Source organism: Apiospora marii (assembly GCF_038362585.1).
Source record: "Apiospora marii strain CBS 49790 chromosome Unknown utg000011l_segment0_segment0, whole genome shotgun sequence".
Lineage (NCBI taxonomy): Eukaryota > Fungi > Ascomycota > Sordariomycetes > Amphisphaeriales > Apiosporaceae > Apiospora > Apiospora marii.
In genome coordinates, this window is record NW_027117382.1 from 2,368,628 (window position 1) to 2,390,251 (window position 21,624).

At 55.2% G+C, this 21,624-nt stretch overlaps 8 protein-coding genes across 8 annotated transcripts; 4 read left to right on the forward strand and 4 right to left on the reverse strand.

Annotated features, from left to right (window-relative positions):
• Positions 1–179: 179 nt before the first annotated feature.
• Positions 180–1,997, forward strand: PG985_013827 (mannosyl-oligosaccharide alpha-1-2-mannosidase; the record flags this gene model as incomplete). Its single annotated transcript, XM_066833593.1, has 1 exon — positions 180–1,997. One exon carries the CDS (start codon positions 180–182, stop codon positions 1,995–1,997), a length of 1,818 nt encoding a protein of 605 aa, XP_066678333.1.
• Positions 1,998–2,374: 377 nt separating this feature from the next.
• On the reverse strand, positions 2,375–4,269 carry PG985_013828 (uncharacterized protein; the record flags this gene model as incomplete). Its single annotated transcript, XM_066833594.1, has 5 exons — positions 2,375–3,227; positions 3,307–3,418; positions 3,505–3,767; positions 3,838–3,879; positions 3,935–4,269. 5 exons carry the CDS (start codon positions 4,267–4,269, stop codon positions 2,375–2,377), a joined length of 1,605 nt encoding a protein of 534 aa, XP_066678334.1.
• A 1,947-nt stretch (positions 4,270–6,216) lies between these two features.
• On the forward strand, positions 6,217–7,654 carry PG985_013829 (uncharacterized protein; the record flags this gene model as incomplete). Its single annotated transcript, XM_066833595.1, has 2 exons — positions 6,217–6,568; positions 6,627–7,654. 2 exons carry the CDS (start codon positions 6,217–6,219, stop codon positions 7,652–7,654), a joined length of 1,380 nt encoding a protein of 459 aa, XP_066678335.1.
• Positions 7,655–8,555: 901 nt separating this feature from the next.
• PG985_013830 (uncharacterized protein) lies at positions 8,556–12,074 on the forward strand (the record flags this gene model as incomplete). Its single annotated transcript, XM_066833596.1, has 6 exons — positions 8,556–9,370; positions 9,435–9,577; positions 9,633–9,721; positions 9,776–10,633; positions 10,689–10,998; positions 11,062–12,074. The coding sequence occupies 6 exons, from the start codon at positions 8,556–8,558 to the stop codon at positions 12,072–12,074; spliced, it is 3,228 nt and encodes a 1,075-aa protein (XP_066678336.1).
• Positions 12,075–12,593: 519 nt separating this feature from the next.
• Positions 12,594–14,343, reverse strand: PG985_013831 (Formate dehydrogenase; the record flags this gene model as incomplete). Its single annotated transcript, XM_066833597.1, has 3 exons — positions 12,594–13,497; positions 13,571–13,725; positions 14,062–14,343. 3 exons carry the CDS (start codon positions 14,341–14,343, stop codon positions 12,594–12,596), a joined length of 1,341 nt encoding a protein of 446 aa, XP_066678337.1.
• A 1,828-nt stretch (positions 14,344–16,171) lies between these two features.
• Positions 16,172–16,847, reverse strand: PG985_013832 (uncharacterized protein; the record flags this gene model as incomplete). Its single annotated transcript, XM_066833598.1, has 2 exons — positions 16,172–16,667; positions 16,840–16,847. The coding sequence occupies 2 exons, from the start codon at positions 16,845–16,847 to the stop codon at positions 16,172–16,174; spliced, it is 504 nt and encodes a 167-aa protein (XP_066678338.1).
• Positions 16,848–17,590: 743 nt separating this feature from the next.
• PG985_013833 (uncharacterized protein) lies at positions 17,591–18,203 on the forward strand (the record flags this gene model as incomplete). The annotated part of the gene is made up of 2 exons (XM_066833599.1): positions 17,591–18,007; positions 18,168–18,203. 2 exons carry the CDS (start codon positions 17,591–17,593, stop codon positions 18,201–18,203), a joined length of 453 nt encoding a protein of 150 aa, XP_066678339.1.
• A 937-nt stretch (positions 18,204–19,140) lies between these two features.
• On the reverse strand, positions 19,141–19,906 carry PG985_013834 (uncharacterized protein; the record flags this gene model as incomplete). The annotated part of the gene is made up of 2 exons (XM_066833600.1): positions 19,141–19,796; positions 19,858–19,906. 2 exons carry the CDS (start codon positions 19,904–19,906, stop codon positions 19,141–19,143), a joined length of 705 nt encoding a protein of 234 aa, XP_066678340.1.
• Between the last annotated feature and the right edge of the window lie 1,718 nt (positions 19,907–21,624).

The following is a 21,624-nucleotide window of genomic DNA, read 5'->3' on the forward strand; positions in this document are numbered from 1 at the left end:
GGACTCGAGCGCCTCGCAGCTTCCTCTCCCCCACGACCGCCTTGAAACAGTGACGCTGGTCGTGCTGTAACTGCATGTAACGACCTACCTACCATTGCAAAGGCACTTATTTGCTATACACGACACCGAGTCCTATATCTATATAGTGTAACCATTCTGCGCGTTATCAATTGACCAGCATGGCTCGGCGTGCCATACGCATCCTCCTCGGCGCCGTTGCCCTCTGGGCCCTGGTAACCTGGTATTATGCTTGGAGTCCGCCCAGCGTCCACAGGGAGAACTACGGCGTGGTACCCGACACAACCATAAACAGAGACCTCAAATGGGATAAGCCGCCGACGAGGAACATGGTGATGACCCTCGCCTCGTTACCGACAGAACTACCAAGCAAGCGAATACCAGCGGTCCAAACGACACAGCCCAACGAAGACGAGGACGCGAAGAAGATACGGATGAAACGCCTGGCTGCGGTCAAGGAGAGTTTTGTGCACAGCTGGAACGGCTACAAGAAGAACGCGTGGTTGAAGGATGAGGTCCTGCCACTGACGGCCGATTACCAAAACCCCTTCGGGGGCTGGGCGGCAACGTTGGTGGACTCCCTCGACAGCCTGTGGATCCTGGACATGAAGGACGAGTTCGAGGAAGCTGTGAAGGCTTGCGAACAGATCGACTTCACCACGACCGAGACCAGGGAGATTAACGTGTTCGAGACGACGATTCGTTATCTCGGCGGGTTCTTGGCCGCCTACGAGCTGAGCGACAAGCAGCACCCCGGCCTCTTGAAGAAGGCGACGGAGGTGGGAGAGTTGTTAATGGGCGCTTTCGACACAGAGAACCGGATGCCTGTCGCTCGTTGGGACTGGCAGGCATATCTGGGTGGGAGACCCCAAAAGCCTTCCTACAACACGCTGGTATCGGAGGTTGGTTCGCTGAGTATGGAGATGTCGAAGCTTTCTCAATTGACGAATGATATGACGTACCATGACGCCGCGCAAAGGATATCGGACGAGATCGAGGCGGCGCAGAGTAAGACCAAGCTGCCAGGTATGTGGCCCGTATCGGTCGATCCGTCCGAGACGCCGTGGCGATTGGGGGGCGACAGTTTTACCCTGGGAGGCATGTCGGACTCGCTCTACGAGTACTTCCCGAAGCAGTTTGTGCTGCTGGGCGGGGCCCTGGAGCAACCGCGCAAGTTGTACGAGGGCTTCATCGATGTTGCGAAGAAGCACCTCTTTCGTCGCGCACTGAACCCTGACGACATCCCTATCCTCTTCTCTGGCGATGCCTATATCCGGCGTAACCCCAGTGGTGGTGACCCTCTTATAGTCACCAAGCCTCGAGCGCAGCATCTTACCTGCTTTGCTGGCGGCATGGTTGGGTTAGCCGCTAAGGTCTTTGATCGGCCTGCAGACATGGAGGTCGCCAAGCAGCTCACGGATGGCTGTGTCTGGTCGTATTTTGCCACGCCCTCGGGTATCGGCCCGGAGATCTTCACCTTCATCCCTTGCGGTGTCGACCCTGCCAAGGATGACTGCAAATGGAGCGAGCGGCGGTGGATCGACTCAGGCAAGCAGTACTGGTACTCGAATTTAGAGCCGGGCGAGGTCTCCGACAAATCCATCACGGACACCTACAAAGAGCGGAAGCTGCCGAACGGCATGGTCGAGGTTAACGACCGGCGATACATTCTGCGGCCTGAGGCCATCGAGTCGGTGTTCCTGATGTACCGCATGACGGGTGACAAAAAGTGGGCGGACAAGGCGTGGAAGATGTTCCAGGCCGTGGAGAAGCACACGCGCACGCGCACGGCGGCGGCGGCGCTCAGCGACGTCACCATCTCGCGCCCGGTGCAGGAGGACAGCATGGAGAGTTTCTGGCTCGCCGAGACTCTCAAGTACTTTTACCTCGTGTTCAGCGACTTTGACGTCGTGAACCTGGACACGTGGGTCCTGAATACGGAGGCGCACCCTCTAAGGAGGGCGGATGCCATGAACTGAGTGGTGTTGTAGAAGTGCTGGGTAGGGGAAAATTATCGGGATGTGTAAAAGGGTTCGGTATTAATATACTTGCTTACGGGTATATATAATGGTCATAGACTATATATAAGGCGATGCTTCGAATATATATACATAGAATGGGTGGATGCGGGGGCGAGAGAACAATCAGCAGTCGGTCTTAGACATTGGGTTGCTGGTGCTTCAGGTATGATTCGTGTTGCTACATATGTAGCCATACTGTACGAGTAGGTAACGCCTAAAGTACACTAAAAATCCAAACTAAGCGTCCGTAATTGACGGCCAACCTTAAATAAGAGTCTAATGTACTGCAGGGCTTCGTAATCTGATCAAACGCTGAAAATCCGGTCGATGCCCCTTTAAAGCAAGGCTCGCCTGCGACTGGCAATAGGCCCCGATCCGTTCTTGGGAGGCGGTGCGAAGGCCGGCTGGTCGACCTCGCAGGCCGTGCCCGGCGCCGGTAGCTTGCCGGCCGTGAAGTACTCCCGCACCTTGCCGAGGGTGCACATCGAAGGCTGCGCGATGGAGGCGTGTCCGAACCCCTTGTGCTCCAGCACGACGCTGCCCTCGAAGCCGGCGCTCGCGTTCCGGGCCGACGCCATGGGCGTGACGGGATCAGCCGTGTTGCCGATGAAGAGGATCGGGTTCCGGGTCCGGGCCTGGAAGTCGCCCTCGTAGCGGCCCTTGGCGGCCATGGGCCAGCGGGCGCACTGCATCGTGGTGGCGAGGCCGATGTCGCCGGCCAGGCGGGGGCTGAGGGCGGTCTGGGCGGCGTAGTAGCCGTCGAGGGCCTTGGGGTCCGCGGCGCGGAACTTTGCGTCGCCGCAGCGGATGCCTTGGTAGGCTTCGGTGGGCGGGTTCCAGGTGCCGAACAGGGTCGAGTTGGCGAAGAGGGTCGCGAGCCGCGCCAGGTCCGGGGTGTTGTCGGAGCCGAGGCAGGCGTCGAGGATCGAGGCCAGTTCGGGCCAGGTGGGCGGGGTGCGCAGGCCGGCGTCCATTAGGCTCTTGATGGTGGTGTAGTCGACGAGGCGGGGGCCGACGGCGAAGGGGGCGTACTTGGTGCGGTCGAGCAGGTCGTAGATGGTGGTTTCCAGCGCCGCGGCGGTGCCGTTGTGGCTGCCTTGGGCCAGGGCGCAGTTGTCCGGGTTGGCGACGCAGGCGGTGAGGAAGGCGCGGAAGGTCTTGTCGTAGTCGACAATGGACTCGATGTCACTGCCCATGAGAGTAAGTAAGCAAGTAAGTACGGGGTGTCTTGACCTACAGTGGCCGCTTTGGGTGCTGGGGTACTTACAGGCCGCTTTGAAACTCGTGGATGTTGACGATGCCGTCCATGACCATCCGGTCGATCCGGTCGGGGAACATGGCCGCGAGCGTCGACCCGAGATATGAGCCGTACGAGAAGCCTGCGAAATCATGGCAAAGCGTCCAGGGTCAGCAAGAGTACGGTATAGGTCGGAAGATGTTGCCCCTGCTCCTTGACTGAACTCACCCCAGTACCGAAGCATGCCGTCTTCGCCGAGTGCGTCGACGACTTGCATAAAGTCCCTCGCCGTGAACGCGGTGCCCACCAGGCTGCCCGTGGTGTTGGCCAGGGCGTTGCCACAGTCGTTGGCGAGGACCTGGGCCTCGGCCCATAGACGGCCGGGCGTCGCATCCGACGAGTTGGCTCTGTCACTGCGCACCGTCGCCTGGCCGGCGCGGCGCAGCGTCTCGTTCTGGTAGCACGAGAAGGGGAGGGTGTTGCCGCTGCCGCTGCAGATGACCCCGGTTTGTCAGTTCTGTTTGACATGCTGTAACTTATACAACTAGCTATGATACGTACCGTGGGTCGATGCCGATCATGTCAAACTCTCCTCCGGATCCGCTATGCACCCCGGGTGTCAGTCTCACACGTACATGAATAGGGGAGGGACGCCTACAGTGGAAGCAACGGGGCGTATTGTATAAGCGTTGTGTGGCCGTCGTTGCCGGGTCCGCCGAAGTTGAGGAGGATGCTGCCGCGCGAGGGCTGGACCGTCGCGGGCACCTTGGTGAGTCGGAGGGTCAGCGTCTCGCCGTTCTGGTTACTGGTGTAGTCGAGCGGCACGGACAGCTCGCCGCAGACAATGGGGTCCGGGGTAGCTCCGTCGGGACACGGCCCCCAGCGGATGGTGCTGCTGCTGTTGCCGTAGGTTCCATTCTGCGCGACGGCGGTGGCTGCAAGGGTGGCGGCGATGGCGAACCCCGTGTTCTTGGCGCGAACGGGATGAACCATTGTGTTGGCAATGGGGCGGGGAGAGTGAAGGAGGATGTGTGAGTGGTCTGGTATTACGAGAGCGGATGCAGATATCACAAACTTCCAATGCCTTGGCTCGAATCATCGTTTCTTATAAATATTCATATATAGCGTACATGCTCGTGCGATGTTTGTATACGCCGTAACGGCTGTACGTAGCCATCGTAATCGAAATTACCTTGTCCGCGTGTCTGTGGATTATAAATCCAGGCTTACTGTTCTGCTGCCTAATTGAGAGCTTGAGCTGAAGATCCCGGCCTGGCGATGCAACATTTCCATCCTTCGGGGTTATGCACCACTTGGCTGAATCTCGCTAGAACATGTCATCTTTCAACTACAACGCCAATCGCGACGCCGTCCAAATACCCCAGTCAGTCTATATGCTACTGGATACAATCCCAAAATTACCACTCAAGCCATATAATAAGAAAGTCTCATTATTTGCCAAGCTTGATCACCTTAAATCGTGTACACATGTAGTCGCCGTCGTCGCCGTCGTCGCCGTCATTTTCCAAAGTCGTCGAGACCGCCGTGCACAGTACGAGTTTATGTCGTGGGTTTACCTAGATACTGCAATACGAGGAGGTGACGTACAGCCAGGCTGAGAAGGATCCGGTCATGCAGCTAGATGGCGCCGTCAAGGGGGGTGACTGGCTTACAAGTAGCGAAGGAGGCTGATTCGGGGCGGGATGGGCTGGTAGTGGTATAAGTAGCGGGGAATGCGGTTACGCGGCAAAGGCGTAGCCGGCTTAGTTACAGACACCATTGATTATCTAGAGAAAAGGGCTGACTAGTTCGGGTTTCGCGGGGGAAAAACCCCCAAACCGACGACATGGTTGATTGACATCTGGCAGCGTTCAGAAGTCTTGGCAATAGGAATCCTGGGGCAGTCGAACGGTTCATACGTAGAAATAGAAACAACCCTGGCACCGACTTGCGACAATTGAAGCACAGCCCCATGCACGCCTGTACATATATGTAGCCAGGGCGCAAAGCTCGATTCTCAAACGGCACCGTTCAATTTCATCTCTTCTAATTATTGTGGTCTTCATAACCTTAAAAGCTTCTTTTGACTGCACAATATCAGACTGCAACTGCACGATCTCCTCCCCGCCAAGATGCCATCGTTTGCTGATCGTCCGACCTGTTCGGCAGCAAGTTTTCCAGAGGTTGCGGACCAAATCATATGTCCGCAATGGAATCTCATCGTGATGCAACCCGGTCTCGATTGGGGAACGGCGAGCCGTTGGCTGCCTCTTTTCTTTGCCCAGGCGCCAGGAATACGGAAGCTTTCTTGGTATTGAGGGCAATCTCCATCTTTTCCCTGCGGCCCTGATAGCGATTTGGGTGTTGGAGACAGCACGTCGACTAACAGCCATGGATCGTTAGTCCAGTAATAGCTAACCTGCTAATCCACCGCTCCTTTTTCCCGGATGGGCGACCGTGCTTGGCGCAGTTGCTAGAGGAGGCCGCAACCTACCTGCCTATCTCCCTACCTTCGTGATATGGAGTGGCCAGACAACACGTGGGCATGCTGTTGTCTTGGATGGGGTTGATCTCCGCACCTCGTGATCTGGTCGAGAGATAAGTTAGCGAAGGATGACGGGTTGGCGTTTGCCTTCACACAATCCTAGCGAGAGGTAACTTTCTTGTTAGTGACTTGAACCTACCTCCCAACAGATTACCTCACATTTCTCAAGGCCTTTTGCCTTTGCTGCAGCTTACAGCTCACCGACAACAACATTCCAAGGCGGTTCCTTCCAGGTCTTCCAGATCTGAGATTTACTGCTGCCTCACAAATTAACCTTACCCCAACATCTGAATCGGATCTCACGCCAGCGTTCGCGGCGACACAGGAAAGTTCGAGAGTGCAGTAGCCCTGCCAGCTAGTTCGTCCGAGGTACCGATCAGTCGGGTTTAACCACCATGGAGCCCGATCTGTCCGCCAGTATCACCATGCACCCGCATCCCTTTAACCTGCAAATCCCTGGAGGCAGCCCGCGCCCCTCGTCGTCAAAGTCGAGACCGAGAGCAGTATCTAAAGGTGCCGACACCACTGGCCAGTCTCATGAGCATGGCGGTGTCAGTTCTAGTGTAGAGCCCACGAGTGCCGACGAAGGCGATCACACCGTCGCCCGCCATCCCGCAGGCAGCAGAATGGATACCTCCGACGTCGAGTCGCAGAGCACCCGGCGGTATTCGGACAGCGATCCGTACAATCTGCAGTCCGCCTACAAGACCGATGCCCAGCTCGACGAGATCAAGGCTAACACCTCTCGTAAGCGGGCAGCGGCACCGGGGGGAGAAGAACAGCGCGCTGCGCGGCTGTGTGCCAGGTCGCAACCTCCTCCACGCCCACAAGGTCCAGAGCTTCTACAAGACCCAGAACGAGACCATCGAACGTCTGCTCAAGTCGGTCGAGGAGCACCGGGCCGAGGCCAAGCAGGAGCAAGGCGATGACCACTTGCGCTTTCAGATCGCTGTCTGGGGCAGCTTCCTCGCCAATGTTATGCTAGCTGTCTTGCAGCTCTATGGCGCCATCTCGTCGGGCTCGCTGTCCCTCTTCACGACCATGGCCGATTCCATCTTCGACCCCTTGAGCAACGTGACCCTGATCCTGTCGCACCGGGCGGTCAAGCGTGTGGATCCGGACCGCTTCCCTAGTGGGAAGGCCAGGCTGGAGACGGTGGGGAATATTGCCTTCTGCTTCCTCATGATGGCTGTCTCGTTCATCCTTATCGCCTTCTCGATCCAGCAGCTGGTCACCAAGGACATTGGAAACGGTGACACGAACCATTTCCATCTGCCTTCGGTCATCGCCGTGGTCATTGCGTTCAGCACCAAGCTCTGCCTCTTCTTCTACTGCTGGGGCATCAAGGACAAGTACTCGCAGGTGGACATCCTCTGGCAGGACCACCGCAACGATCTCTTCGTCAACGGTTTCGGTATCTTGACGTCGGTGGGCGGCGCCAAGCTTGTGTGGTGGCTCGATCCCATGGGCGCTATCATCTTGTCGGTGCTCATCTCGTGTATCTGGCTGCGAACGGCATTCCAGGAGTTCCTCCTGCTGGTCGGGGTCGTGGCATCGGTCGAGATGCAGCAGCTCATCACGTATGTCTGTTTGACACACTCGCCCGACAACATCCAGGGCATCGACACGGTCCGTTGCTACCACTCGGGCCCTCGCCTGATCGCCGAGGTCGACATCGTCATGCATCCCGATGCCAGCCTCCGCGACACGCACGACATCGCCGAGGAGCTCCAATTCAAGCTCGAGGATCTGCCGGATATTGAGAGGGCCTATGTCCACGTCGACTATGAGACTACGCATAAGCCCGAACACTTCTTCAAGAAGGATCTTTAATGGGTAGTCGAGCAGAGTGCGTTCAAAAGTTTGAGCTTAGGTATTTACGTGTTGCGGAACAGTCTAGAGGGGCCAGGTAAAAGGGGGCCACCAAGGTGTTGATGCAGAATCACCAGTCTCTACTGTCCATTCATGTTTAGGCCATAGTACTAGCAGCTTATACATTATGTAGTGTCTAGCGTAATTGATATTCGATCGGGAACCCTGATGACCAAAACTGCCTCCAGTTGCGAATGAGTCTTGCCAAATCCTTCCCTCAATTAGGTACTTTGCAGTGCTGTAAGGACTTGGCTTCATCACGGCAAAAAGTGATCGCAATACCTCTCATCTCCGGTGATGACTCTTTCAGCCGGAGCTCGATTCGCTTCTGTGATATTCAGTAGTGGCAGAACTCATGTTAACTTTCCTAAGAAGAAGCCAAATATGGATGCCACAATGTAAGGAGACATGGCCAATAGAAACCTGCGGAGATGAATTCCTCGATGTTACCTCAACTTGCGACGAAATGCGTGTCTGGGACAATGTTATTTGAATGGTCTGTGCACCGCAGATGTCGACAATTGATGGCTTGGAAGCTCTTCCAGCCCTGCATGTGTTCTTGAGCGTAGCTGCTAAACCCGAACCCGTACTGCCTATCGTGAAAGCCCCAAATCTGAAGCTGGAAGGCACTAACCTTAACCTACCTCAGAGCTGACCGAGCGATATCCCATGCGCTTAATGCCGGCTGTTGCTAAGGTTCTTGGTACCTGAATCAGCAGTGGCCGCGTAGCGCCGCATCGTCCAATCCAGCAATGTACCCCTCCAAACTCCAGTTTCGCGAGCTGCTAGGTTAGCCTCTCTCTCAAACTTTATTAGCGGTCACGCTACTAGCACGCTGCCCCCTAAGCCTACAGTAAGTACCATGAACTCGCTGTGGCTCTCCAAGGCCGGCGGCAACGATGCCGCCTCGCCCGAAGGCCCCAACAACAAGGACCCCGTCGGAGACCTTGCAGACACGGGAGTCGCTGCCGAGACCACCACGGCGAACCCGCCAGCAGCACCATCCTCACCCATGAACAATCCTGCCGCCGTCCCCATGCGGCCCGGCCTGCCCCCGAGAAACTCGATGCCGCCGAACCCACCGACCCAGCCCGCTCCTCCCCCGCCCTCGGCGTCGGGCTCCCAGCAGCAGCAGCAGCAGCAACCTCCTGACTCGCTCTCGCTGGCCCAGCTCCGACGCATCGTCTCCGAGTTCCCCCGAAACGATGCCGTCGTCTACGACTTCGCCTACTCGGACACGGGCCCCCATGCCGAGGAGCTCGACGAGTGGTTCAGCTACCAGTTCTGGCAGTGGGTACGGCTCAATGCCGCCCAGAAGTCCTTCGAATGGCACTGGGACCAGCAGGGTGCGAGCGGCGCGGCAGGTGATAACAGCTACGCGACGTGGGAAGACGCGACCGACGAGGCCCGGGCTGCCTTTGTAAACAAGGCGCTCGACCAGGTCGGCTCCAGCGACGACGGCGTCCGGACCGCGGCCATCGCCAGGCTTGTATATATCGTCCTGGGCCGGTGGTGTGACACTGCCGGCGCGCCGATCCTGGGAGACAAGTCGAGGCTGCGCACCGTGGCCACGCCCGACCAGCTCGCGGCTATAAGCTCGGGTGTGAAGTTACTAGCGGAGCGCGACGGGCTGCCCATCGTTTGGAATGCCCTGCAGAACGCATTGGACACTTTATGGTACGTTCTAAGTGACAGTACTAGGTACTTGTTCGAGAAGGCCATATTAAGATATTTATCACAGGCAAATAGAGCCCTCGAATATGCAGCCAGAGGGCTTGCAAGAGAAGCAGGACGAGCTGATGAACTTGATGACGATAATGTATACAACTTTACAAGAAATATTGAACGACCGTGCGGGCATGGCTGCAGTACAGGAGAAGCTGCGTAAGTTGTCGCGGACCTGTCAGACTGGGATGCATATGCTAACCAACCGTCGCAGTGGCGCTCGATACCAACATGGCAACATATGTGCTGTCGGTAGTTGCCAAAATGAGGTGGCTTGAGTCGCCTACATTGCCCATGACACATGTAAGTGCCGTCCCCTGAATTTGTGCGCGGGATTACAGCTAAAACGAAGCGCAGATTCTCCTTTTATTCTGGAAGTCCTTGTTGGTGGTATTTGGTGGGACAGAAGAAATCGAAGAGACCAAGAAGGCTCTGAGCGAAGCAACCAACAAGGAGCAAGACAAAGATACAATCACGGCATCTCCCTTGGATTATCACGTCTTTAGACAGGAGATTTCCTCGAAATACCCAGCCTACGTGCCGCCACAACTGCCACTACCCCTGGAAGACGACAACACATCTATCCTGCCCCAGCTACCTAATCACCCTACCCGCAACAATGGATCCAATGGCATCCTGCCCGCGCCACCGAATACCCAGAGCGGAGGAGCGTCCATTCTTCACCAGCCGGTGCATATTGCCACGCCTGCACCATCTCCGCCACCATCGCCAGCAGTGGGTGGTAAGGGCGGGAAGAAACAGAATTACCAAACGAACCAGAACTTCCCCTTCATGTACCCCCCGCTGGACGCTACAAGCAACAGCGCCGGTGGCAAGGGGCCAGCCGGCCTCCAAAATATTTTAGTTGGGCGAAAATGGGAGGGCAGCGACATCCCTGCATCAATCCTGGAAGCAGGCGAGCTTTTCTCAACACGGGTACGCATGACCAGAGCTACCCGGCAGCTTTGGGAAGAACGAGAAAAGTTCCTGAAGTTCGACCGAGGCTGGGACCCGGCTCACGACGATGACGTGGATGACCTCGATCTCGAGTCCTTGGGGATCGGTGAGGATGATGAGGTTGACGAGGAGAAACTCCTTGCAAAGATCGAGGCAAGGACAGCCAAGACCGAGAGCCCCGAAATCGACTACGGCCCAGAACCCGAGAAGCTAGACCCAAAGATCAAACGTCGTCTCGAGGCTATCGAAACTTTATACGTGAGCAATCCTTGAACTAACCCCTCGCAACTTGACTCCTGATCATAAATTACAGGATACTGCTTTACCCCAGCTCCAGTCAGTAGTCATAGTCCTGATGAAGACGTTGCTCTTCAACATCACTGCGGCCATAACCCTACCGCAACCCCGAGGCCCAGAAGGAATGCCCAACAACTTCCGGGGGGCACAACAAGCCCCGAACCTGTACAGGTCTCATGACAGTTCTAATGGAACGAATGGGACTGCAGGCCAGGAGAGTCCAGATATTTCTCTCGATGACCTCGACCAGGCACGTGCGCGCGAGATTGAGGGCAAGGCCTTGACTGGAATCACTCTCATGTTACTCAAATGGTTCAAGAGATCTCGTAAGCCAAAGCGACCCATCGTTTCGATCGTATGTGAGTCCAGATACTGACAATATTCAACAGACGTTCTCAAATTCGAGTACATGACGCAGTTGCTCCTGGACTCGAATTATCTGCCGCTTGTTCTGAAGCTCTTCGCGCATCAGGATGTTCAGCAGGTCGTTGATAGCAGAACCGACCGGCTAGACCATAGCTTTTTTTACTTCTGTAGCCAGCGGGCACACCCGGTTGACAAGCCGATGGAGCCTACAGAGATTGATGGAGCCGATGACGAGGAAGAAGAGAGCGAAGACGAGGCAGCGCCACCTCCTATCAAGCGCAAGAAATCACCTCCCAAGCCTTCCCCCGGTGCTAATGGCGAATCCGGAATCAAGTTTGAGAACCAACCGCCGACTCGCCCCGAGGTGGACGAGCTGGGCTACCCCATCAACCCCTTGCCCAAGGAGCCCATTACCGACTACTCCCGGCGTAACTTCTTCTCCCTCATCAACTACCTGCGCATTCTGCAGAAGATCTGCAAGAACAAGGCGCACCGCAATTTGCTACTGGTGCAGTATAAGTCATCCAACATCATCCGCAAGTCGCTGCGCGTGCCCCAGCCCGAGCTCCGGCTCTACACCCTCAAGCTCTTCAAGAACCAGGTTCCCTACTGTGGCCGTAAGTGGCGCCAGTCCAACATGCGCGTCATCACCGCCGTCTACCTGCACTGCCGCCCCGAGCTGCGCGACGAGTGGCTCGCGGGTTCCGACGTCGACGCCGAGGTCGAGGAGGCCTTGCCGCTCGAGCAGGCGCTGCGCAGTCTGACGCACTGGTTCAACGTCCGCCGCTACCCGGAACACATGATTCCCATGGGCAACGCCGCCGGGGATCCGTCCGCGGAGAATGCCGTCCGCGACGAGCAGGACTTCTTCAAGCGCGAGCTCGAGAAGCTCGAGGTCGTCTGGTTGGCGGACCCGGGTGCGGGTGCGCAAGACGCGGGGGGTATGATGGTGGGTGGACCTTTGGAGTGGGAGCAGCAACAGCAACAACAACAGCAGCAGCAGCAGCAGCAGCAGCAACAAATGGGTTGGGGTTGAGAGATAGATATACCACGTAAGCCAAACGAAAGGAAAACGGGCAAGGAAACCGGCATTATAGTGTTGAACTACATACATAGATGGCCATAAAGGCCAGTTGTATACACACACTCACGAGACTTATAGAACGGAGGGGGCGAGATACCTACTATTACCATCCGTAAGATTATGGACGTTTAATTATCCCGACCCAGCAGACACCTCACTCAAGATTTGTCACACGATTTCATTTGTGCAACGTTGTTGTGACCAGTAAGGGCTGTTCGAGCAGTATCGCTATAAATGGTTACGAGTGGAAGTCAACAGCATCAGACAATCAAAAAGCACAAATCATACAGTATAAGTATTGAGAAGAATGAGAGGTACAGTTTTACTTCGTGGTATTTCATAAGAGACTATAAACGTAATCGCTATACGAGAAGAACCTTCAGTGGTTCGTAGATTTTACAAGTTTTCATCACGACCTTTCTCAAGTCATGACCGGCATTAAATAATGATGATGGAATGGGGCTTGTGGTTTTAGTTGCCCTTCTTGGTGGGCTGGCGCTGGCCGTAGGCCTTGGTGACGTAGTCGCCGTCCTTGACGATGAGGTCCTCGGTGCGGTAGTCGTGCTTGCCCGAGAGGTAGCTCTGGAGGATGCTCTTGGTGCCGTCGGCGTAGCGCTTCTGGGCGTCGAGCGAGGTGCCCGACATGTGGGGCACCATGGCGTTGCCGCCGCCGAAGGGGTTCTTGGCGTAGCGGAGGACGTGGTCCTTGGGCGCGGGCTGGGGGAACCAGACGTCACCGCCGTAGCCGCGGAGGTGGCCGGACTTGAGGGCCTCGGCGACGTCCTCCTTGACGACGATGGCGCCGCGGGCCGTGTTGACGAGCCAGGAGCCGGGCTTCATCTTGGAGATGAGCTCCTTGTTGAAGAGGCCGCGCGTCTTCTCGTGCAGCGGGCAGTTGATGGTGACGACGTCGCACTGGCCCAGCATCTCCTCGAGGTTCTCGACGCGGCGGCAGCCAATCTCCTGCTCCACCTCGGGCTTCAAGGGCTGGTAGTCAAAGTACAGCAGCTCCTTGCAGTCGAAGGGCTTGAGGCGGCGCAGCACACGCTCGCCGATGCGGCCGACGGCGACGGTACCGACGACCTTGCCCTCGAGGTCGAACTCGTTCTTGGCGGCGGCGGCAACATCCCACTCGCCAGCCTGGATCTGCTCGTGGGCGGGCACAAAGTTGCGGACCAGGGTCAGGATGGTCATGATGACGTGCTCAGCGACGGACACAACGTTGGAGCCAGTGACCTCGGCGACGGTGACACCGCCGTTGGTGGTGTTGGCAGCATTGAGGTCGATGTGGTCAGAGCCGATACCGGCAGTGACGGCGAGCTTGAGGTTCTTGGCCTTGGCCAGACGCTCGGCTGTCAGGTAACCAGGGTGGAAGCTATGACATGGTGTGTTAGTGGTCAGGACTGCACCCTAGCCGTGTATGGCTGCAATTGGGTTTGGGTACTTACGGAGTAGTGATGATGATCTCTGCGTCGACGAGCTCCTTGTCAAAGGTAGAGTTCTCGCCCTCCTTGTCGGAGGTTGTGACCAGAGTGTGGCCCTGGTCCTCGAGCCACTTGCGGATGCCGAGCTCATTCTCGGTGGTACCGAGGAGCAGAGGTTGCTGTGTTCCGACAATTAGCCTTCCTGTGGTTGTATAAAAAGTCCCGGAAGAGGGGAAGGTTTCCCGTCATATCATATGCAGAGGATCGGGCGGCGGCATAGCAACGGGGAACCCCAGCCCATCCTGCCCCTCATCAGACCACCGACTAGCCAGGGCTTCTGATTGGCTCTTGGCATGGCTGTAAGTGCGCCCAGAACCTGACTGAGCTCCAACCGGCAGACGACGGATGATGTTTGGGACGGAAGAATGGCGTGAAGCCCCCTCGCTTGCCAGATCCTTGCTGTTGAACTGGCGTTCTCTTTGTCTTCCCCTCCATTTAGGGATAATAAAACGTACCTCTTCGGCGTGCTTGCCACCATCGTACAGAACGAGCAAAACCTTGACCTTTTCACGTTGACCTGTTAGCGAGCGGATCGAAGCGGGTGCTCCAAACGGGTTGCGGGAGGGTAGAGACAATGGCGCCGAGCTCTTGGGCGCCAGGGCCGGCCGGGATGTCAGGCCGGCCCTGGACGCCGTCGAGGCCCGGGAGGTGAAAGCAGAGGAAGATGTCGACAGAGCCCGTGCAGAAGCAGAAACGGGACGGAGGGTGCGCTGAACAGAGCGAGCGAGTAATACCATTTTGACTGATTTGTGTCTTGTAGAATAGGTCTGATTGGATTTTGTTGTATAGTAACAACAAAAGGGAACAGAAGTCTTGGTCGTTGAGGGACGAGAAGACTTATAGGGAGGAGACTGAGTAACCGGTTCTAACGGATATACCAATGGGGCGTTGTGCGTTGCGGTGGAGACGATTACCGTGCGATGATGTCGTTGATGTCAAGTGAAGTGAGGAAGCGAGGTTTCAGGAACAGAACAAGGCAGGCTGCATCGTGGTATTTATGGTGCCGGCATGATTCGAATCGAGAGCGCAGGAGCGCAGGAGCACAGGTCAGTACACAGGTGGCCAACATGGTGCCCACCAAGTTGGTGGTACGGGCTCTATTCAGCTCCGGAACGATGTGCTGTATACTTCTCTACAACAAAACAGCCGACGAGTCTAGGAGTCTAGTTCCACCACCTCCTTGCGGTAGAACAGACACACCCCTCCATTGATCCGCACTTGCGGGCCAATTGTCGACTACTGGTGCTGCTAGATCGTACAACGGCGGTAGCAGCAATTGACAGCGTGCGTACGCAATGCAATGGGTGGATGGATGGATGTGGTGTTCTGTTCAGGTCATCAAGCTAACGTAGCCATTGCCAGCCATAGTCAAATGGGGGACAGACAGCCAGCCTTCCCGTCTCTGCCAACTTGCCTACTACCTCCCCCGCATCAATCCGTTGCTGGTCGTGATAATTCAACATCTCTTGGTTGGGTACCGACTGGCCTTTCTCGGACTGACACACTGCATGAGACCTATCCAGCCAGAGCCTCTCCAGAATGCTGCGCGACGCATGACGAAGCTTGGCTGCTGAGCCTATTCCAATTGATTGGGGCCTTCGGTTGCATCATGGTCTCGGCATGTTGCCGGATCAGCTTCGGAGATGTGTCGGTATTGGTATTCTGGGTTGCAGAGGAAGTTTTGCCCCGCATCCGGAATGATATCAACTTTGGAGCTCGACCTTGTCAGTAGCGGTAGGCAGTTCTGGGCAGTAGGGTAGCTAGGTAGGCTGATGACAGAACCGGCCCCGCCTGCCCGCCTTTGCATGAAAGGGCCAGATGTCAAATCAGTACAGTACACAATCAATCAACCTCCACGTAACTGCAAATTACTCAACATGAACGGTACTTAGTCAGTCGTCGGCTGCAGAATGAGCGATGTTGCCCCACCTATCTCTAGATAATTCTCATGTTGACTCGTTAGCGACGGCAGACTGACCAGCATCCGACAAGAAGACACGGTATTTCTGGGAAATAGAGAGCTCTCTTGCCAAGCAAACAAGCGTGATCGGGAAACCCAAGGTTTGGGGCTGGGTGTGACGGCAACATGTGCCTAGACTGCGGGGAAAAGGGCTGGTACCCACAGTATTATGCCTTATTCCCAACCCGAATCGCACGAGCTAAACATTCCGAGATTCCTCCATGCCGACCTGTGCACGCTTCGGCATCTTGACAGCCAGGGATATCACTTTCAATATTTGGTTGATTTGTTCAGGAGATCTGGCTATCACCTAATGGAAAGGTCTCGGCTTTACCGATGATTGGTCCCAGCAGGATGCTTTGGATTTGGAGCAACCAAAGGGTCTCAGGGTCTCGTCAGCCCGTCGGTCTGTAGGATGTGTTTGATCCGGCCATTCAGGCGGGTGGCTGCTTTTACTATTTGCGGGTAAACTACTCGGCCTTGGTGATAGGGGACTGGTCGAATATCACATTCGACCACCCACGTGAGCCACCCTTATTAGGTAACTAGCTGATGTTCCCAATCTGCAAGAATACCACCAGGACCGCCGAGTATCTGTGGACGCACTATCTGTCAGCGCCCCTCTGGGAAAGTTTGGGTAAAGGGGGAACGACTTGCCCTGCTGCCACGGCCAGTATCTCGAACGGCTTGGCCAAAGTTGCGGATGTAAGAACCGCCAAAAGCAAGACGTTGAAGCCGGTGATGATCCCCAGCCGCGCGAACATGCTCTGAGTGACGGCCAGAACCCACAAAGGGGTAATGAGCATGACCGCTGCCGTGACAAATATAGCTGGTGCTATCACGGCATCAACCGGTTCGTCCTGGCCGTGTACCGTGGAATCTCCAACACGATGCCGGTGGCTTGCCAAGAACCCAAGAAGCTCCGAGGCTGAGCCTAGGACGTGCCGTTCAAACAGGCGGCGCAGCAATGACTTGGGCTGCTTTGCGAGGGTTACGAGGTCACGGGATTTGAGGAACTCGAGCTCTTTCTCATGGATAGGGTTGTTGTTGTTCGCAAGCCAGTTCCGGATGTTCTCGACATTTTCTTTGGGGGCGATAGGCCTTGATTTCACTTGGGTGTAGCGATAGAGCACTTCGTCTAGAGTCGGGAATGTGAGTGACAACAGGAGTATGATCGTTCGGGAATATTGGCGAGGTTTACCATACCGTAATGCTTCAACTCCATAGATATGCGCCTAATTAATTCCTTCCGTTCAGGTTGATCTCCACGTACCGATCCATTGTCAACATCTCCTGCGCTTTTGTCACTAAACCTCGCATCAAGCATATCTAGTTCTTTCTCGAGCCTGGCAATCTCATCCTGTAAAGTGATGAGAACTCGACAATGAAGCGTATCGTATCTTCTTATGACGAAAAAGTCGTCATCCAAGGATAAATACTTTGCAAACGCCGGATATCCAATGTACTTCCTGGCCGACTCAGCACAACGTGAGTATATTGGTATACAATAGAGACTAACCACGGCTGTTTCAATGGCTCGTCGCTTGGTATGACACTCATCTCAATGTCCATGTCCATCGCGCAATCGCTATTTGTCTCTCATGAGTGATTACTGGAAAACGAACCAAGCTGAGGTCGAGGCACCAGTGATCTGTATCCTTTGAAGCCGGACTCCGGTGACAAATGGAGATATATGAACGTATGTATTATTGCGAGGCATACACAAAAAGCCTCGCTGTAATGTGTTGGTGTTTGATTGGACTATTCCACCATAGCCACTCGCACGTGAGATTTCTTGTGTAACCACATAACAACGATAAAATGAATCGGCCACCTCGCTGTGAAATGCCTCGTGTCAAATTGAGATACTTCCAGGACTGAGAGCGAAGAAGCCTGGTAGTGGGCTCACTTACGGCAGTTAACTGCCACCAACACAACAGGGCACTTGCTACGATGACTGCAACTGCTGCGACTTATTTGGTCTGCATTCTCCTATCTACATTTTCGGTAAACCTCCTACAGAGATGCAAGCCTATGTGTCTACCCGGAAAGCTTTACGATCGCAGCCAACGATCAAGCCGCTGTCAGGAAAGATCTTGAAGTACAACAAAAAGGGCGAGAACAAACTCTGGGGCAGGACGAGGCAAAGCAAAATTACGCTTCCATCATCTACAGACAGACCTGAAAATGTCAGCGGAGACCCGAACGGGAACTCGCCACCCAATGGCGGTGGCAGAGGATGCCCAAACGGTTGCGGCGGTGGCGGACCACCCGGTGCTGGCGATAGGGACTCATCAAACGGCAATGGTGGCGATAGGGGCCCACCGAACGGCGGCAATGGCGAGGGCCCGTCAGACAGAAATCCAGTAGCTGATGGTCCGGTAGTGGTCCAGATACCAGTGTTGCCTCAGAGAAATGGTCGGAACATTAGATGGACTTGCGTAAGTCGGATCCCTTAGCGGAGCCCATCAACACTAAACTAACTATTATTCTTCGGAAAAGAGCCAGTGCGGTAATGGTAACAACAGTCTCATACTGGACATTCGATGTCCATTTTGCCAATGTGTGCGAGACCCTGACGCTACTACATACACTCTATAGAGGGCAGGCTATCAAGAGGAGGATAGTGTTTCATAGGTGCATATGCCTGGGTGGTAATGAGGAATCAAATCACCAGAAAGTGCATCTTCTAGATAAATCAAGGACCCTTTCGACAGTGCAACCTAGGCAATCCTTACAGCCGGAAAGCCAATGGAAATTTCTTGGCATCCACTCAATCACCTTCCATGTTGGGAAGACATGGACAACCTCTATCCTCAGGTCCAGACCCGCCATTCCAGATCGATTAACGTGACGCATGGAAACTAGGTAGGCAATATCAGAACAGCATCGCCAATATAGCATAGGGTTTTGTGTGTAGTGTCTTGGTGGGATCCAGTGACTTGCCGGCTTGATATCAGACTCAGGCATCGCCTTGTGACGGACAAAATGGACATGAACACCCAATCGTGAGCCCCTATTGAGTCCATCCACCCCTCTTTGCCTGTCCAGCGGATGGGCTGCCTTAGCAATCACATTGTGACATCTGCCAAAGTACCTCGCTGACAACACTGACACGTTTCTCAGTGTATCTTCTTTCCTTCCCCAACTACCCTTGCCGTTGCGCATAAGTTGTTGCTACACGAGTGAGTATGTGATTGCGCGTACAGAGCCGCGACAGGTTGGACGGTTCAAATTATAAAGTTGCCAAGTGCTTATCCACTTCCAAAAGTCGCTGCGGATGCCTTGGACCAACTGGCTACCGTTGTGTTACGCGCCTCTTCAAATGAGAAGTATGAGTTCCACAGGGAATCCGACTCTTACAGGCATGATACAATGTTCATCCCTTATCTGCTTTATTAGAATTCGAAGCGCCCGCATACACATACACCTATATCACTCTGCTGACTCAAGAGACGGAAAACCCCCATTGTTTCGAACTTTTTTTATATTTTATATTTGTCCTTTGGCCCCTCCAATTCTAGTATAGGTCCATATTGTTTCTCCCACTGCATTCTACAGCTATGCTGCCGTCTTAAAGAGCAAAGAAGACGGCCGCCACAACGGTGATGCCGGTGAGCATGCCGCTAGCCTGGTGCGACCACGCCTCGCCCTTGACGGGGAGACCAGTCTGCTTGCCGGGCTTGGTCGCGCTGCCAGTGCCCTTGGCGGCGCCGGGGGTGGTGGAGTTGGCCTTGGCGCCGCCCTTGACGGCGTCGGCGGCGGGGCCGGCGTTGGTGACGGTGAAGAAGTTGCCGGCGACGACCTTGTCCTGGAGCTTGGCCTTGGTCAGGACCGCCTCGGCCTGGAAGCCCTGGCGGTTCGCGGCCGCGTCCGTCAGCACCTTCAGCTGGTCCGGCGTCGCGGCCGACGTGTCCACCAGGATCTCGGTGTAGCGGTGCTTCAGCGGCGTCTTGGCGGGCGGCGAGGGGCCCAGGTAGGGCGCCGCGGCCTTGACGGTGCCGGGCACGGTGAGCGCGGAGCCGGCACCGCTCGCGGCGGCGGTCAGGCCCGTCTGCATCCAGTGAAGGAGCGTGTTGGTCTTGCCGGCGGTCTCGGTCGGGATGTCGAGATCGATCATCATGATGGCGAAAGACTTGCCTTCGAGCTTGCTGGCCGTGGAGATGGTAGGCGCATTGGCAGTTGCTGTGAAGGCGCATCGCTTGTTAGCTCTCTTCTCCTTTCCCAAGTCTTTGCGACTCGATCGCTTCCGCTTCGCCTCTCTGCTGTTGCGGGATGGGTGCTTGCTTACCGGCCTTGGCGAGGTCCTTTCCGCCAGAGCCATCAGTCTTGCCGAACATCACGGTCAAGGGGTTCTGAGTGGCGGGAGTGAAGCCGGGGGGGTGGAGGCCAGCGACAGGGTGGCCGCGGCCAGAACAGTGACGAAAGAGTACAACATGGTGGGTAGAGAGAGATATATATGCGTATATAACCACAGAAAAGAGGAAATAGCAAGGTCTATAAAAAGAACAGGCGAAGAGGTGGAAATAGAATGGAAGATGCGGATGGCCAGCAACGCAGTGGGTATAGGATGATAGACCGAAGATTAAATGTTTGAATTGGCAGTGAGTCCCTGGAGAGAAGGTCGAAACGAACGGCACGGGATGCTACCGACTATATATCCCAGAGTTGATGCTTTGGAGTTTTTCACAACGAGCGTGTTCGAGATATGGGGCATGCAGAGCGAAAGAGTGAGAGAGTGAGTTTGAGGTTGGAAGAACCAGGGTCTGGCGTGCAAAGAAATTGCCCCAGAGTCTGTAACTTGGTGTCGATCATTGAGACAAGATCCTACCCCTGAATTGAAACGGGCTGGTGGGGGCTGCTACGTGCCAAGCCCGTAAAAGCCAAGCGCACCCGATCCGACTCTATCAAAGGCCCATTACCGGGCCAGAAGCTGAGATGCTAGCCTGACCGAGCCAGACAGAGCCTGCAGCCACTACTGTAAGTAAGCATGTCTGACAGCGCCCCTGCCGCAATGGGTGGACACGCCGCCCCGTACAGACTTACAAGCCTGGATGTTGAAGTCAATCAACCCGTCGCTTGCTGGGGCTTCTCGCCTCCGGTTTCCCGAATTATGTAGTACTGGCTGGGCGAAGCTTGAATGCGACGATATAATTAGTAGCATGGGGCTGGTTATCGGTCCACTGGCCAGTATCATGACACGGCTGGAAGAAGAGAAATGCGGCTATGGTCGTGATAAAAGCCTTGCGCGCTGGACATTCTACCGAGTCATGAGTATATACGCACCATAGTGGTAGGCATCACATCTTCTCTCTTACCACCATTAATAGGTGATAGGTATTGAGGGGGGCAGGGGAAAAGAGACGGAGAAGAGAAGTGGCCTAACGAAACTACGAGGTTATATCGCAAGTCTGCAATGCTGTAGTTTGTCGTAGCATTGTAGCGCGCGGTAGGCTTTGAGAGCGTTGAACTGACATTGACAGAGATGAACTTGGGGTGGGGAGGTTTCAATACGTGGGAAACAAAATGGCAACTGCCACGCGCTGAAACGTAGAAACGCAGTTTCGAACCGTCGAGAGTGGACGAACGCCATGGGTTATGTAACCTGGAGGGCCGGGCTTGGAAACGAGGCGGGCGCCATTTCCATCACTTGAAGTGTAATTGATTGCGAACTCTATTTCCAAACTTGGCTCTAGACGTTTGGTTGGCATCGCGAAAAGGTTCGTGCGATGTCGACGTTGTTTGATTGAGATGGGTTATATTTGGGTTTCGTGACACCCCGTAACCGCCCTGGAACCGTTGAACCGTTGCTTTGTTTGTCGCCTTCAACGGCCAACTTCGACATTTAATACAAGGGCTGCTGTCCATATATTAGAAACCAAGGACTGAGGCTCAAGGGCTTGATAGATAGAACAACGTGGCTGAAGAAACTTATTGCTTACCTGATACGTTGCTGCCTCAAAGTCCATATCCAACGATGAAAGCTGGCAGATCATCGGCCTCGGTGTCAATCCATGGTCCAGCACAGGCCAAAAGCCCCGGGGGCAGCAGTACATAA